The following is a 13,468-nucleotide window of genomic DNA, read 5'->3' as shown; positions in this document are numbered from 1 at the left end:
AGATTGCCTGGTTGAAGGCTTCCTCTTCTAATTATACAAATTAATTATTTACTGCCCAGGTTGCTGTGTCCAAAAATAGCACTTTTGATTTGGTAATGAGGGTAGAAAACAACTCCCCACCCCCATCCCACAGCTCCGAAGGGCAGGAAAGCCTGGTGCACGCGCCTGTGCCTGGGGCAGGAGTTGCGCTCAGTGGTAGGGTGTAAGCACTTAAATCCCAAGAAGAAATATTATGCATTTGGTCAGAGATGGTGTCGGTTATTGTCTGAACTGAGTTTATTTCTGCTTATTGTGTCTCTCTTTTATATCTTCACATAGAGAATCACTAACTTTTGGTCCAAAAAAATCCTTAGAGAGATCCTTTAGCCCAAATCTCTCTCAGTACCAATGCCCCAGCTTTACTTAAGGGGACACTGAGGCTCTGCCCTGGGAAGATCACAGCTCACACAGACACCCTGGCACGCCCCAGGTGTGACTCCAGACAGCTCCCTGCCTTGTTCTGAGTGGGTGTCAGTTTCCCTTTCTGTGACAAGGGCGGAGTTGGATTGAATATATACCACGAGTTCTCCCCAGATCTAATCTGGGGTGCTTCTCTGTGCTTGTAAACAGGTGCCCTGTGTGTGCTGTGGGCATGTTTATTGGCACTGTTCAGAAAGTTGTGAGTGGATGCTTACTGAGGCTGGCTCAAGGCAATCTGTGGGAATCTGGATTAATCCTCCTCCAAGGGACCCAGGCTGAGAGCAGTGGAGACAGGAGGCGGTGGAGAGGGGCGAGTTGGGCTGGAACTGGCCTTTGGAGATGGGCTCAGCCTCAGGAGCAAGGCTTTTCCCTGTCAGGCCCTGGGTTAGGCTGGAGCTGTTCAGACTGCAGCCTTGAGGTGGCCCCTCCCCCGCCCAGGGACTGAGTTGTGGTTTTGGAGCCTAGATTCTGTGACAGCAGGTGCCTCCCCACCGTCACCCCTGACCCTTGGTATTTTGGGGCTCTCTCTTTCTGGGCGGCGCGGGGGCACTCAGAAGGTGCCGCAGCCTCATGCTCCTTCAAGGGCAGCCAGGACAGAAGGCCTGCCAGGTGCCGGATCCCAGCTCTACTCTGGCTCTTCTTCCCCTAACTGGGGGCAGATAAAAGTTGGAAGGCATGGTGGCTTCTCAGTTGCACGATGGAAAGAAGGGGGATTTCTTGTAGGCCAGGAGGGGAGGGGAGGTGTCCAGACTAGCCTTGGGAAGGGTTGTATGAGCTACGGATTTTACTGGGCAAAGTAGGAAGAGATGGGTGAGAACCTCATCTCCGGGGTTCTGCAGGTCTGAGTCCCTGGCCAGCTAATCCACTTTCTGAAACCTCACCCCAAACCCTCTTCTGAGAGAGAAAATAACTCAAGGGCTGGCGGCCTCAGACTCTGGCCCTGTCCCACTCGGACTTTGGAGCTTGGTATTTGGAGGCAACTCTCCAAGACCCTCTGCTGATTGGTCATTACTCCAGGAGTTATTGTCTTCTAAACAGAGGTCACCCGGAGAGGGAGAGGGACATCCAATCAGTCAGGAGAGACCCTGCAGCAGACTGGGCCCCTGCTCCTCTCCCCTGCGTTTCCCTCCCTCCCCCAGCACCCCATCCCCCGCCCCACGCAGCCCGAGATTCCCAGCCTGTCTCCTTCTGCCCTTTCCACGGCCCACCTTGGTTTCCACACTCCATGGGGCTGAGGCTGGCCAGGCCACGACCATGCCCCTGGAGGAGCAGGTCTCTGATCCACATCAGCTCTTTTGGCCACTGCGGAGCCAGCCTGTCCCTGGCTCCGGACTTTGCTGCAGCACTGCCATCCCCTTTCCCGCGCTCAGGGGGCTTCTGTGGTCGCCAAGTTGACTTTGCAGGTCCTTGTCGCCTGCCCTGTTTTTTTCTTCCCCTCGCTCGCGGGATGGTGGTGGAGTGGGCAGCGACCCCAAGCTTGGGACCGGGGAAATGTCCAGTTAAGTTTTTCTTCTCCCAACACAGTGGCCTTTTTTTTTCTTTCTTTTTTACAAATCCAGGTCTAGGTGGGCCTCAAAGGAGGCAGTGAGATCTCCTGCCAGGTGCACCTTTGCTCCTTTCACTCCCCCCTTCTCCTCCCCCAACAAGTCAGAGGTGGGGGAGGTGGGATAGGGGGATTGGGATCCAAATGCTTCATTAGCAACTTCCATCATACACCCCCCTAGCTTTGGAATCTTTATCATATTTCGGAGAAGATTCTGGAAAGCGTGTGAAACTTTATGGCAGCCTCACTTTGTGGCAGCCACAAAGCTGGGCAGTGACGCCGGGAAGAGCCTAGGACCCAGAACGCTTTGCCCCAGGCTCTCAGGTGTCAGCTGCAGAGGGCCTGGTGGGTTTGCGCTGTGTGTCTGGACGCAGGCTGCTTGGCAGTCCCAAGACTGAGATAACAGAGAGTTTTCGTTTGCTTTTCCATGGATTTTTCGGAGGAGGGAAGCAGGGGGATCTCACCCTTGTCTGGAAGGGTGGCGGCTGGTGGTTGATCAGGGAGGTTTAGCGTGCTGCTTGTCCCCTGGTATTGGGTACTGAGTTGGAGTGGGGTCGGGGGTGCCTGAGCCGGCGCTGTGGCTCTGCCGAAGGGAACCACAGAAGAAAAAACATTTTGGGAAGGGAAGGTTTGCCCTAATCTTCACCTTTATTAATTTTTGCCTTTATTAGTTCACACTAGTATTGTCCTATTTTTTCAATTTGTAAAATTGTCCTCCCCCTCGCACAAAATGCCCAAGTTTCCTTCCCCTAAATCCTGACTCCCCCACCCCCATTTCCCAAACCCTTAAGGTATCCGTCCATGACTCCCAAGCTTTTTTGTCCCCAGATGTCTGAAAGGTCCCTAGCCTGCGGCCACACCCCAGATGAAATGGGCACTCTTGGGGCTGCATGATCACCATCCACCTCTAGCCTCCCAGCTCTGGTCAGGGATGGCCAGTCTGCTGGCCAGAAAGTCAGAAGAAGAAAAAAAAAGAAGGCCAGAAAGAAAACGAACTGGGATCTAATTGCCTTCTCAACATTCCAAATTGGCTGTGTTACCCAGAATCAAGAAGCCCCCGTTCCTTCTCCTACCGCATTTGGGGGTGCGTGTTCTCTGAAATTGTCTGCAAGTTCGTTTTCTTGCTCGCCAGGCCTCCTTTTTGCGCCCACCCCACTGTACCCCACTGCCTTGTGTAGTCAGAAGGGACCACACAGGGGTGAGGAGGCAAGGAAGCAGAGGAGTCCGCTGTGGCCCGTCTCTGGAACACTCCACCGACAGCTCAGCTCCAGGCCCGCAGCCCCAGCAGCCCTGCCTCTCTCCCAGGCCCGAGGCTGGCTGGGTGCCCTCGCCGCTCTCTTTATTCCTAGAGGCAGAGCTGTGGCAGTCCAAAAGGCGATCAAGGTTCTCCTCTGGATTTCGCGAGGATCTTTGCTAGCCGGCGGTAGTAACAGCTTGGGAGGGCTGAAGGGTCTGAAGTACATCCTGGAATTTTCTTTTGGGGTGAGAAGGGACACCCCCTCCCCAGTCTTGCTTCCCTTAAGCCTGCGGAGGCCCCCAAGGCCGGGAGTCCCTGGCTTCCCTGGCCCACGGGTGATGTGGAGTCTGACCCTGCAGGTCTCTAACGAGGGCCTAAGGTCTCAGGGCGGACTCCCTGCAGCCACATTCCCAGGCAGACCCGGTGCGGCCGGACTTGAGCCCCAGCGCTGGGTCTGGTTTAGGTACTTGCCTGTCTTGAGGAACACAGAAAAATGGCTCCCACCCTCCCTTGCTCACCTCTCCCTCCCCTTTCCCCAGCCGCCCAGTGTGCGGCTCCTCTAGGCAGGTGTGGGGTCTCCTTAGGACCCCACAGTCCCAGGTTCCGCCTGTGGCTCCTGTTGCTGGAATCTGGGGAGGCCACAGGTCCCCCCCCCACTCCTAATCAGGCAGGGGCCCAGGAAACCACTGGTCCAGACCACCTGGCCTGACTTAGCGGGCCTGGAGGAAGTGGCCAGGGACCACCCCACCCTCTTTCTCACCCCAAAGCCAAACCTGCGGGTGGGGAGCGTTGCGGGGACACAGCCACCCTCTCCTGGAGTGGAAACAATAGCTGGAAATCATCTCTCACCTTTGCTTCCCCCAGTCCCATCGCCTCTCCTGGTGCATCCAGATGGGAGCAGGCAAAAGCTTGGAAGCAGGAAGCCGCAGGGTCACGGCTGGCTCTGCCTACACCAAGTTGAGAGAACCAGTTTTCAAGCTGCCTTTGTAGAAAAGAGGCAGCCTTCTGTTTTCTCCCCTAAGCCCCGTGTCAGCAGTTACGCAGGGTTGCAAACACTCCTGCTTTGGGAAAAGTCCCGGTGCTTTTTGTCTTTTCCCTCCCTTGGGAATGGCTCTTCCCCACCCCCACCCCAAATCTGCAGACACCTACATTCCTGGCTCCTGTCTTCCTCCTACAGGCCTCCTGCGCAGGCTTCCTGCCCCGCTCAAACACGCCCTGCGAAAACTCCAATTTTCTTTCCCCACTTACGTCAAGCACAGAGAAACAAGCGGGTTTGATCTGAATAATAATAATAATAACAACCACCGCCACCTTCCGTCAGTGCATTTAAGATGAAGCGGTTCTGCTCCTCTTCTTAGAAGTACAAATGTCCTTATCACTCTCAGCCGCCTCTGCCTGTCCTGAGGTGAGAATCTTCACAGAAACTTCTCCAAAAGTTCTTCCAGCCCCTCCATTGCCAGCCACGGCTGGAGCTCCAGCTAAGCACCGGGTCCTCCTTCTGTCACCCTCTGCTCCACAACCCTTCCCCCCTGCAAGATGTTCTGCCTTTTAAAAATCAACACTCACCGCTTGTTGTCTGTTCTCAAAAAGGGGTGGGGGGAGGGAGTGTTTAAAAAAAAAAAAGTCTGGCCTTCCTCCTCCCTCAGAGATTTGGGAGGGAATATTAGGAGGACAGAAGCAGCAGAGAGACTGGGAGACTCAGAAAGAGGGAGCTAGAGCGAGAGGGCGGGAGCCCCAGCCACCAGTCCCGGAGGAGTGAAACTACTGAAAAAAAGTCCTGGTGTTCCAACTGCGAATGAGCGCGCAGGGGCACCCAGCACCCCCACCCCCGGCAGGCCAGGCCTCCGCTGGGCCTCCCCAGGCTACTTCTCAAATTAGCATAATGGTTTCCTAGCGGTGGTGGTCGTGTGGGGGGGGGGTGCTGTGAACTCCGCTGGCTCTCCGTGCCTTCCGGGCTCTCTTCCTCCCCCAGCGCAATGTGAAAACATACCTGTTCTTTTCTAGATCTATAAAATAATCTGTAAAATCCCTCTACCTTCTTTCCTTCTCACCCCCCCTTTTTTGTGGTGGGGGGCATTTGCCCCCCCTCCGCCATCACCACCCTCACCTTCTCTCCTTATCAGGCATCTGAGCTAAAGGGGGAGAGGTGGGGGTGTGTGTGAGCTTGTGTGTGAGGGAGCGAGCGTGTGTGTCTGTGTGGTTTTTTTTCCCTGTGCAAAAGCAGAGGCCATTGTTACGGAGAGTAGGGCGTACCAGTCTTATAGGGCAACCACCCCGTGCCGGCTTGGCCGCGCCGGAGCCCGCAGCCCGGAGCCGGCCGCCCGGCGAGCCCGGCCGCCCCAGCACCTTTCGCTCGCCGGCTTTCCTGCCGCTCCCCCAGCCCCTCCCTCCTGCGCACCCCCGCTCCCCAGCCGCGTGAATTGAAGCGGACGCCGCGCGGCTCCTCTGGCCGGTCTGCCCCTCGGGCTCCCCAGCCGGGGTGGCTTGGGGGGGGGGGGCGACGCAGCTTTAAACAGTGGTCTTTTTTTCCTTTGCCTTCAAGGAGGGGAGATTTCTCGCCTGCCGCTCGCGCTGGGGCTCGATGTGAATATATATTATGTCTGCCTGTTCTCCCCTCGTCGGTGGCTAAGGTAAGCTGGACTGAAATAGGCTATCAGTTTGTGAATGGCGGAGAGTATGTCTCAATGATTTATGGCCCATATGACTCCAATCTCGGTTCAAGAAGAGTTCACAAGCTTTAAGCTTCCTTCCACGCAGCGACTCTCTCTCTCTCTCTCCCTCCCTCCCTCCCTCCCTCTCTCTCTCTCTCTCTCTCTCTCTCTCCCTCTCCCTCTCTTCCTGCTTCTCTCCCTTTCTCCTCTCTTTTCTTTCAGCAGCCAGATCCAGGGCTCAATTTCCCTCCGGCTGCTAAGAACAGAGCCTAACCTCTCCCCTCTCTCTCTCTCCCCCTTTCTTGTTCTTTTATTTTTCTTCCTTTCATTAATTTTTTAAGTCCTGGAAGGTGGCCTGTCCCCCCTCCCGGGGCTTCCCCAGCTATTGTTACCCTCCTTGGCGCTGGGGGTGTGTGTGTGCCTGGCAAGGTGGGGTTCTGGGGGGCTCACCTCCCTTCTCCAGCCAGACCCTGGGGGGAAGCCGGGAGCCACGGCTCCCTCCCTCCTCCCGAGGAGCCATATGGAGCCTGGATTTTTCCAACATGGAGGCAAGGGAAATAGACATGTTTGGCTTGGTGGAACTGCTCCCCACCCCCTCTCCTGCTGGATCCCAGACCTTCGCAGCCCCTCGGCGCCTTCCCTCTCCGCACTGTCCCGTCAGCGGGCCTCGGCGCCCCGCGGCCCCAAGCCCGGCTGGGCAAAGTCCCGGAGCGGAGTTGCGAAGGCGCCTTTTAATTCGGTTACCTCCAGCGCCCAAACTTGCGGCTGCCCGCGGGCTGCGGCTCTTGGCCGGGCCAGTGTGCTCAGAACCTGCCGCCGATAACGTTTCGATGCCCGATCGCTTTCTCTTCGCTTCCTTGAGCGCGGGCGGCTCTGGTCGTCGGCCACGGCGGCGGCCTCGCGGCGGCGGCCCCGGGCTATCCCGGTGCACAAACCTTCCCGGCCCTGCTTCCCCGCCGGCCGTGTCTCCATGCTTTGCCTCTCGCGTCTCTGGCTTCCTTCGCTTTCCACACTCGCCTGGCCTCCGTCCTGCGATGGTTTGGGGTTTATTACAGGGGAGCAACAGGAATTTCGGCCCCAGGCGCCTAGTCAAATTATTTTTATTATCATCATCTTCATCATCATCATCGTTATTGCTGTAACAATCATTCAGACTAAATAAAGCCAGGGCCCAGCCAGCCAACCCCCTCTAACGTTTTTATTTCATTCTCTTCTCTATTAATAACAAACTCAACTGATGCCTGTTAATTAATTCCCCTTTCAGCCAGGGCTGCTCAGAAGCTAATTTCGGTTAAATCATCAGAGGCTAATGGTAATAATAATAAAGAGACTGGGTCAGCCTGGTCAGCTGAACTCCAGCTCTCGCTGAAGAACCTGCTGCTTTGTAGACCCTTGTGTATTTCCAGAAACAAATTCTTCCCAGAGACCAATGGGAGCTCGGCTCCACCGGCTCCTTTTTGAGTATAAATCGGTGTCATTAAGAAGGGGATTTATGTGTAGGAGGGACTTCCTTCACCTGCACCTCTCCTTTCCTAATTTCAGTTTCCTTTGGTCGACCAGCTGGCCCGAATGAGATTTACGTTGTCCAAACACACACATCAGAGGCAGGGCCAGCCTGGAGGGTTTTTATGAAAAGTGGCGATGAGGAGTTGGGAAGGGGGTGGCAGAGAGGGGAAGATGCAGTCAGAAGTTTCAAAACAAATGCACAAAATCCAACGACAGCTTGAATCTTTATTTCTCTGCCATACTTTAAAAACAGCCTATATTAAAATAGTGATTGTATTCTTTTGGGGGGGCCTCAGAGAGCCTCAGTAAACAGGGATACTCTCTTTTTCCAACTCAGAAAATAATATTGTTCAAATTGCTTTGTCGTCCCCCCCCCAGGAATAATTCCCCCCCTTTTTTTAAATAAAGAAAGCTTGGTAGAGAAGTTTAGTACTTATGCAATGTATTATTTTTCTTCTTCTTTTGGAGAAATAAAAGAAAACAGATTGTCAAGAAAAGGGTGGGAAAAAATGAAGTCTGAGGGGGAAAGAGGGGCGGGGTGGCAGGGGAGAGGCCCCAGGCAAATGGTCACAGCACCAACTGGCCCGGCCCAGGGAACCGAAACAAGCCTGCTCCATTTGGGGCTCCGCGGTGGCCTCTGGCTGGGGGATCCCAGGCTGGGCCAAGCAGACACAGGGACCGGACGTGGTGGGACCCGCAGCTGAGCCCACAGAAGGCCGAGGCTGGGTTGCACTGGCTCTGGAGGTCAGAAACCTTTAAGAAGTTTCTAGGTCAGGTGGTGGTCTTCATGGGGGGGCGGGCAGAGAGAGAGGGGATCTCACAGGAGGAGGTTTCCTGCTGCACTTGTTTCTTCTCTCTGTGTCTGCTCCTCCAGGGGAGAGAGACCTGGACAGATATGGAAGGAGGCAAAGGCAGGAGGCAGCCAGGTCTCTGCTCATAGAAGGGTGTCCAGGACGTTTATTCTGGGGTCTCCCAGGATCCCCTCAATTGAGCCACCCTGTCCCAGAGGTCGGCGGAGGCGAGGAGGGTCCCGCTGGTGCCCAGGCAGGAGAGAAGCAGTGACCCCCAGGGTGTAGAATTGCACCCCTGGGCGTTCTTCCTTAAAGCAAAGTCGGAGAAATCCACTTCAGTTTAGGGATGCGGCCTCAGCATCTGCTTTGGACTTGTTGGGTAGGGGAGAAGAAAAAACCCCTATTGATGTCAGCTCCCTTTTCAGTGCCTAAGATGGATTCGAGCCCCAGTCCTCTTCCCGCCTTGTGTCTCTTCTCTCGCCCCGCAGGTCAGCCGGTCGGAACAGACCCGGGAGGAGGGGGGCAGAAAGGGGAAGGGGGGGGGGGGTCCGGCGCGTCACGTGACCCCCCAGGGGTGCCAATGTCCGGTCGTGAGGGTATCAGGCCCCTGCAAGTTGCCACCCACTGCCCGGGCCTCGCCCAGCGATGCAGAAAGCTACCTACTACGACAACGCGGCGGCTGCGCTCTTCGGAGGCTACTCCTCGTACTCTGGCAGCAATGGCTTCGGCTACGACGGGCCCCCCCAGCCCCCCTTCCAGGCCGCCACGCACCTGGAGGGCGACTACCAGCGCTCAGCGTGCTCGCTGCAGTCCCTGGGTAACGGCGCCCCGCATGCCAAGGGCAAGGAACTCAACGGCAGCTGCATGAGGCCCGGCCTGGCCCCGGAGCCCCTGCCGGCGCCGCCGGGCTCGCCCCCGCCCAGCGCCGCACCTACCAGTACCACAAGCAACAGCAGCAATGGGGGCGGACCCGGCAAAAGCGGGCCCCCCAAGTGCGGCCCTGGCTCCAACTCCACCCTCACCAAACAGATATTCCCCTGGATGAAAGAGTCGAGGCAAACGTCCAAGCTGAAAAGCAGCTCCCCCGGCACAGGTACCAGCTCTCTGCCTTCCTCCTCGGCAGCTTTTGTGTGGGTCAGGAATGCCGCTGTTATTCTAGCACCCGGCCCCGAGGCGCCCACCGGGCGGCCCCGCGTTTGCGGTATTCCCCACCCCCCGCGCCACCCGCTGACCCCTGACCTCGCCGGCGCCCTCTCCCTCCAGCCACCCTGCACCTGCACTTCTGAGCGCCCTGGAAGGTGAGGCGCTCAGTGGCGGGGGATGCAGGGTCGTCGGCGACGCGGCTTTAGGAAGTATGAGGACTGTGGGGTTTCATCACAATCGCTGAAGGCCTCCAGGCACCGCAGCCTCTTGGCGCCACGGCTCAGGGCGCTGCCCACTGGTGTCCAGATCCTCCCCTCTCCAGGGTTCTCCCCGGTTAGCCAGTGGACTGGGGTGGGGGTGGGGAGGGGAGGGGCGGTCTTCCCAGACCTGCTGTTGGGAATAAGGGAGAGAAAAGAGCGCGCGGGCAAAAAATAATCCAGCCCTAAATAAATGGCCACGCGGCTGTGACTGCGTGACATGATCAAATTTTCATAAGCTGGGGCAGCGAGAGGAGAACAGGTCTCTTAATAAATGCCACTATTATAGAGTGTCCGCTAATGCGACGGGTGGGGGGGGGCGAGGCGGAGGCGGGGACGCGAAGGGGAGGGCGGCGGGGGCTCGGAGTCCAGGCCTGGATTTATTAAGAAACGATGCATTCAATTTCGGCGTGTTCAGTAATTATCTTTTATTTCATTTTCTCCCCTTCCCACCCCTCCCCCTTGGATCCAGCAGAGGGCTGCGGCAGCGGAGGCGGCGGCGGAGGTGGGGGCGGCGGTGGGGGCGGTGGCGGCGGCGGCGGCGGCGGGGGAGGGGACAAGAGCCCCCCGGGGTCAGCGGCGTCCAAGCGGGCGCGGACGGCATACACGAGCGCGCAGCTGGTGGAGCTGGAGAAGGAGTTCCACTTCAACCGCTACCTGTGCCGGCCGCGCCGCGTGGAGATGGCCAACCTGCTGAACCTCAGCGAGCGCCAGATCAAGATCTGGTTCCAGAACCGGCGCATGAAGTACAAGAAGGACCAGAAGGCCAAGGGGCTGGCCTCGTCGTCGGGGGGCCCCTCCCCCGCCGGCAGCCCCCCGCAACCCATGCAGTCCACGGCCGGCTTCATGAACGCCTTACACTCCATGACCCCCAGCTACGAGAGCCCGTCCCCACCCGCCTTCGGCAAAGCCCACCAGAACGCCTACGCGCTGCCCGCCAGCTACCAGCCGCCCCTCAAGGGCTGCGGCGCCGCGCAGAAGTACCCCCCGACCCCGGCACCGGAGTACGAGCCCCACGGCCTCCAAGCCAACGGGGGCGCCTACGCGACGCCCACCCTGCCGGGCAGCCCGGTGTACGTGGGCGGGGGCGGCTACTCGGATCCGCTGCCGCCCCCTGCCGGCCCCTCCCTCTACAGCCTCAACCACCTGTCCCACCACCCCTCGGGGAACCTGGACTACAACGGGGCGCCCCCTATGGCCCCCAGCCAGCACCATGGACCCTGCGACCCCCACCCCACCTACACAGACCTCTCCTCTCACCATGCGCCTCCTCCTCCACCTCCTCCTCAGGGTAGAATCCAAGAAGCGCCCAAGTTGACACACCTGTGATGGCGGAGGAAGGGCCGAGGGATGGGGTCAAGGGCGAGGTGCGAGGAGGGGCCTCCTGCAGGTCTGGAAAAAGGGGACGGGGCGCTGGCGGCCGAGTGGCCCGGGAGCTCTTTCCCCTCCCCCGGCCTCAGGGGCTGCATTGAAGTCCCTCGCCCGTTCTTCCATCTGCCTGCCAACCCATGGGAGAGGACTCCACGGCAGATTGGAGATGACCCCGTCAGCCTGGGGGGGGGGGGGGGGACGCTCCAGCACTACCAAGCTGGAATTCCATGCTGAGGAGCAGGGTAGAGAAGGATGAAATAGGAAAACAAGGCAGAGAAGCACATTTTTTTTTCTTTTTAAAGAAAACACACAGATAAGATGGCTAGGCCATCCCCAAACGGTTGACTCACCTTCCACCTCTGTGGGTAATTGCCCCAAATCTTGATTTTTCTCTCCCCACCCCCACCCTCAACTCTCCTTAAGAAAATCAGAAGACACACGTGAACCCCGGGGGAGTATACCCCCCACCCACAAGTCTGCTCCCATTTAGCTGAGGTTGTGGGGGGGGGGGCACTGCCTCCATTTCTAGGCCCATGTTTTTCTGCTCTGGGACATTCGTGTCCACCCTCACGCCGTCAGTCACAGTTTGCAGAGGGCTCAGGGATGGTGAGAGATCCTGAAAGTCAGAGCTATATGAGAAATATATATATTTTTTTCTGTTCAGGAAGTTAGGAGGCTAGCGCAGGCCAGTTGTCAGGATGCCTCCAGGTTCAGCTCCAGGGCCCACCCCCACCTCCGTGGCAAGCCACTGGCCGCAGGAGGTTCTCCGCTTTTCTTTTCTTCTGTTGCTCTCTTTGACTTAACGTGAAAACAGGGTATATTTGAACAAACTGTCTGTCCCAGGCGGGGCTGCCGCTGGGCCTGTGTACCTTGCTCAGCCTCCTGACGGACACTTCTGTTGCACTTAGAGTTTACATTTTAATGGATATAAAAACTGTGAGAGATGCCCGGGCCTGCAGAAGTCCAGCGTCGCTCAAAAAGCGTGTGTTCTAGTGAACATTTTCATATATATTTATTGGTTATAGCCTGTTAAGCTATTTTCTTTTTTGTATTATTTATCCCCTTACATTATGTATTTATATAAGGGAAAAAAAGGAAAAATTGTACTTTTTTAGTATTTACTTGTTATAAAGGACGTTGTGTTTCCTGTCATGTAAGACCAGATATTTTAGTTGATTGTACTCTAGGAAAGAGCTGTAGATTTATGTTAAACTCGTACTTATGAGCAATTGTAATTAGTTCTAAAAGGCATGAACTCAGCTCCTGATTGTCACTGTGTAGTCCTGAATTTGTAGAATTAGAGCCAGTTCCCTCTTGGAAGTTACTTTGTTCTTCTGTAGTTACTTTTTTCCTTACTGGAAAGGGTTGTCTGTCAAACAATTCTTGAATAAACTTTCTGTTATCAATTTTATCTTGTCCTGGTGGTCCAATTTAGATAGCAAGGCCTGGCTGCTGGCTGTGGCCCCCCAGGGACAGATGGAGAACTGGAAGACCCTTTCCTGGTCTTTTTTTTTTGCCCCCTGCTCAGATCCCTAGGTCCCCCTTGATGGACCTTGGATTTAAATACAGTGTTTCTGTTTTCCTCTCACTGCCTCCTAAGAGTTTGGACTTGTCTGCCAGCTTTTTCAGCTAAGGTTTAAGTTACAAGTTTGGCTGGGGAGGGGGGTGCAGGGGAAGAGAAGCGGACTTGGGTGCCCTTTCTAGATGTTTCTGTCTGGCCTCTTTTCCTCTCAGTTTTCCTTTCATTGACCTTTTGTCTGCTAATTTCTTTGGCTACAACCTCCGCACACCTCCACCCAGCAAAAACAAAAAAATCTGCCCGATTACTGCTGCCTCCACGCAACCTAAACTTCACAGTCCTCTTCCGGAGCTACAAAGAAGCCGTCACGTGACCTGAAGCCCAACTACCATTGGGTCTAAAATGAAAACAAAGGAAGATGATTAATCTAAAAAAAATAATAACAAAACCCAAGGCCTAGACTTCTCAGGTCAAACCTTAAAACTCAAGTGAAATTAAATCACTAAATAAAAACTCGGGGTGGAGGGGAAGGAAGAGCACTTGATTTTCCCTGCCAAGGAAGAGGATGGAGAGAGGAGGGTGGCAGCTGTTGGCTCCAAGCTCCGAGCGTAAATAAAACGGTCCCCAGGCTCATGTGTGGCTCTGTCTCCATGATCCTTTGGAAAACTTCATTTCTTAGTTGTAGTTCCATAAAAGTTTTATCACATGGGAGTGAGGATGGAGGGGGTTTGTCAAAGATGAAATGTCACCACCGCGTCGTTGGAGCCGATAAGAGCAAGGAGACAGGGCGGCTGAAATATGGAGCTAATTCGTTGAAAGAGAAGCGATGGCTGCTTGCTGAAGAGTTGCATAATTCTAATTGTAAGCGATGCACCCGCATTGCTTAATTAGGAGCATATATTTGGTAGTAGTGTTGGGGGGGGCAGAATCGTTCCAGGCCCTCAGCCTTAAAGTGAGGGCTGATTTTCATTTTTATGTTGCGTCCTGGCAG

The 13,468-nt window shown here is 55.9% G+C and overlaps 1 protein-coding gene and 1 long non-coding RNA gene across 14 annotated transcripts in view; one reads left to right on the top strand and one right to left on the bottom strand.

Annotated features, from left to right (window-relative positions):
* The window catches only part of HOXB3 (homeobox B3), a 53,834-nt gene extending 41,465 nt beyond the window's left edge, over window positions 1–12,369 (top strand). For 6 of the 13 annotated variants that reach the window (XM_051825582.2, XM_051825584.2, XM_051825581.2 and 3 more), the window contains 3 exons: window positions 5,782–5,869; window positions 8,676–9,280; window positions 10,060–12,369. In XM_051825582.2, the coding sequence (XP_051681542.1) occupies window positions 8,833–9,280; window positions 10,060–10,916 (1,305 nt within the window). In that variant the 5' untranslated portion in view covers window positions 5,782–5,869; window positions 8,676–8,832 and the 3' untranslated portion in view covers window positions 10,917–12,369. Of the gene's footprint in view, window positions 1–4,416; window positions 4,645–5,531; window positions 5,692–5,781; window positions 5,870–8,612; window positions 9,281–10,059 lie in introns of those variants that run through there. The other 7 variants (XM_051825583.2, XM_070060002.1, XM_051825587.2 and 4 more) reach the window with 5 other exon arrangements.
* On the bottom strand, window positions 2,369–5,414 carry LOC138845952 (uncharacterized). Its single transcript, XR_011383270.1, has 2 exons — window positions 5,347–5,414; window positions 2,369–4,768 (listed from the first exon to the last, which is right to left on the bottom strand). It is a non-coding gene; the product is annotated as an uncharacterized lncRNA (long non-coding RNA).
* Window positions 12,370–13,468: the final 1,099 nt, after the last annotated feature.

Source organism: Oryctolagus cuniculus, chromosome 17, assembly GCF_964237555.1.
Source record: "Oryctolagus cuniculus chromosome 17, mOryCun1.1, whole genome shotgun sequence".
In the NCBI taxonomy this organism is placed as follows: domain Eukaryota; kingdom Metazoa; phylum Chordata; class Mammalia; order Lagomorpha; family Leporidae; genus Oryctolagus; species Oryctolagus cuniculus.
This window is presented reverse-complemented; position numbering and strand designations above follow the sequence as displayed.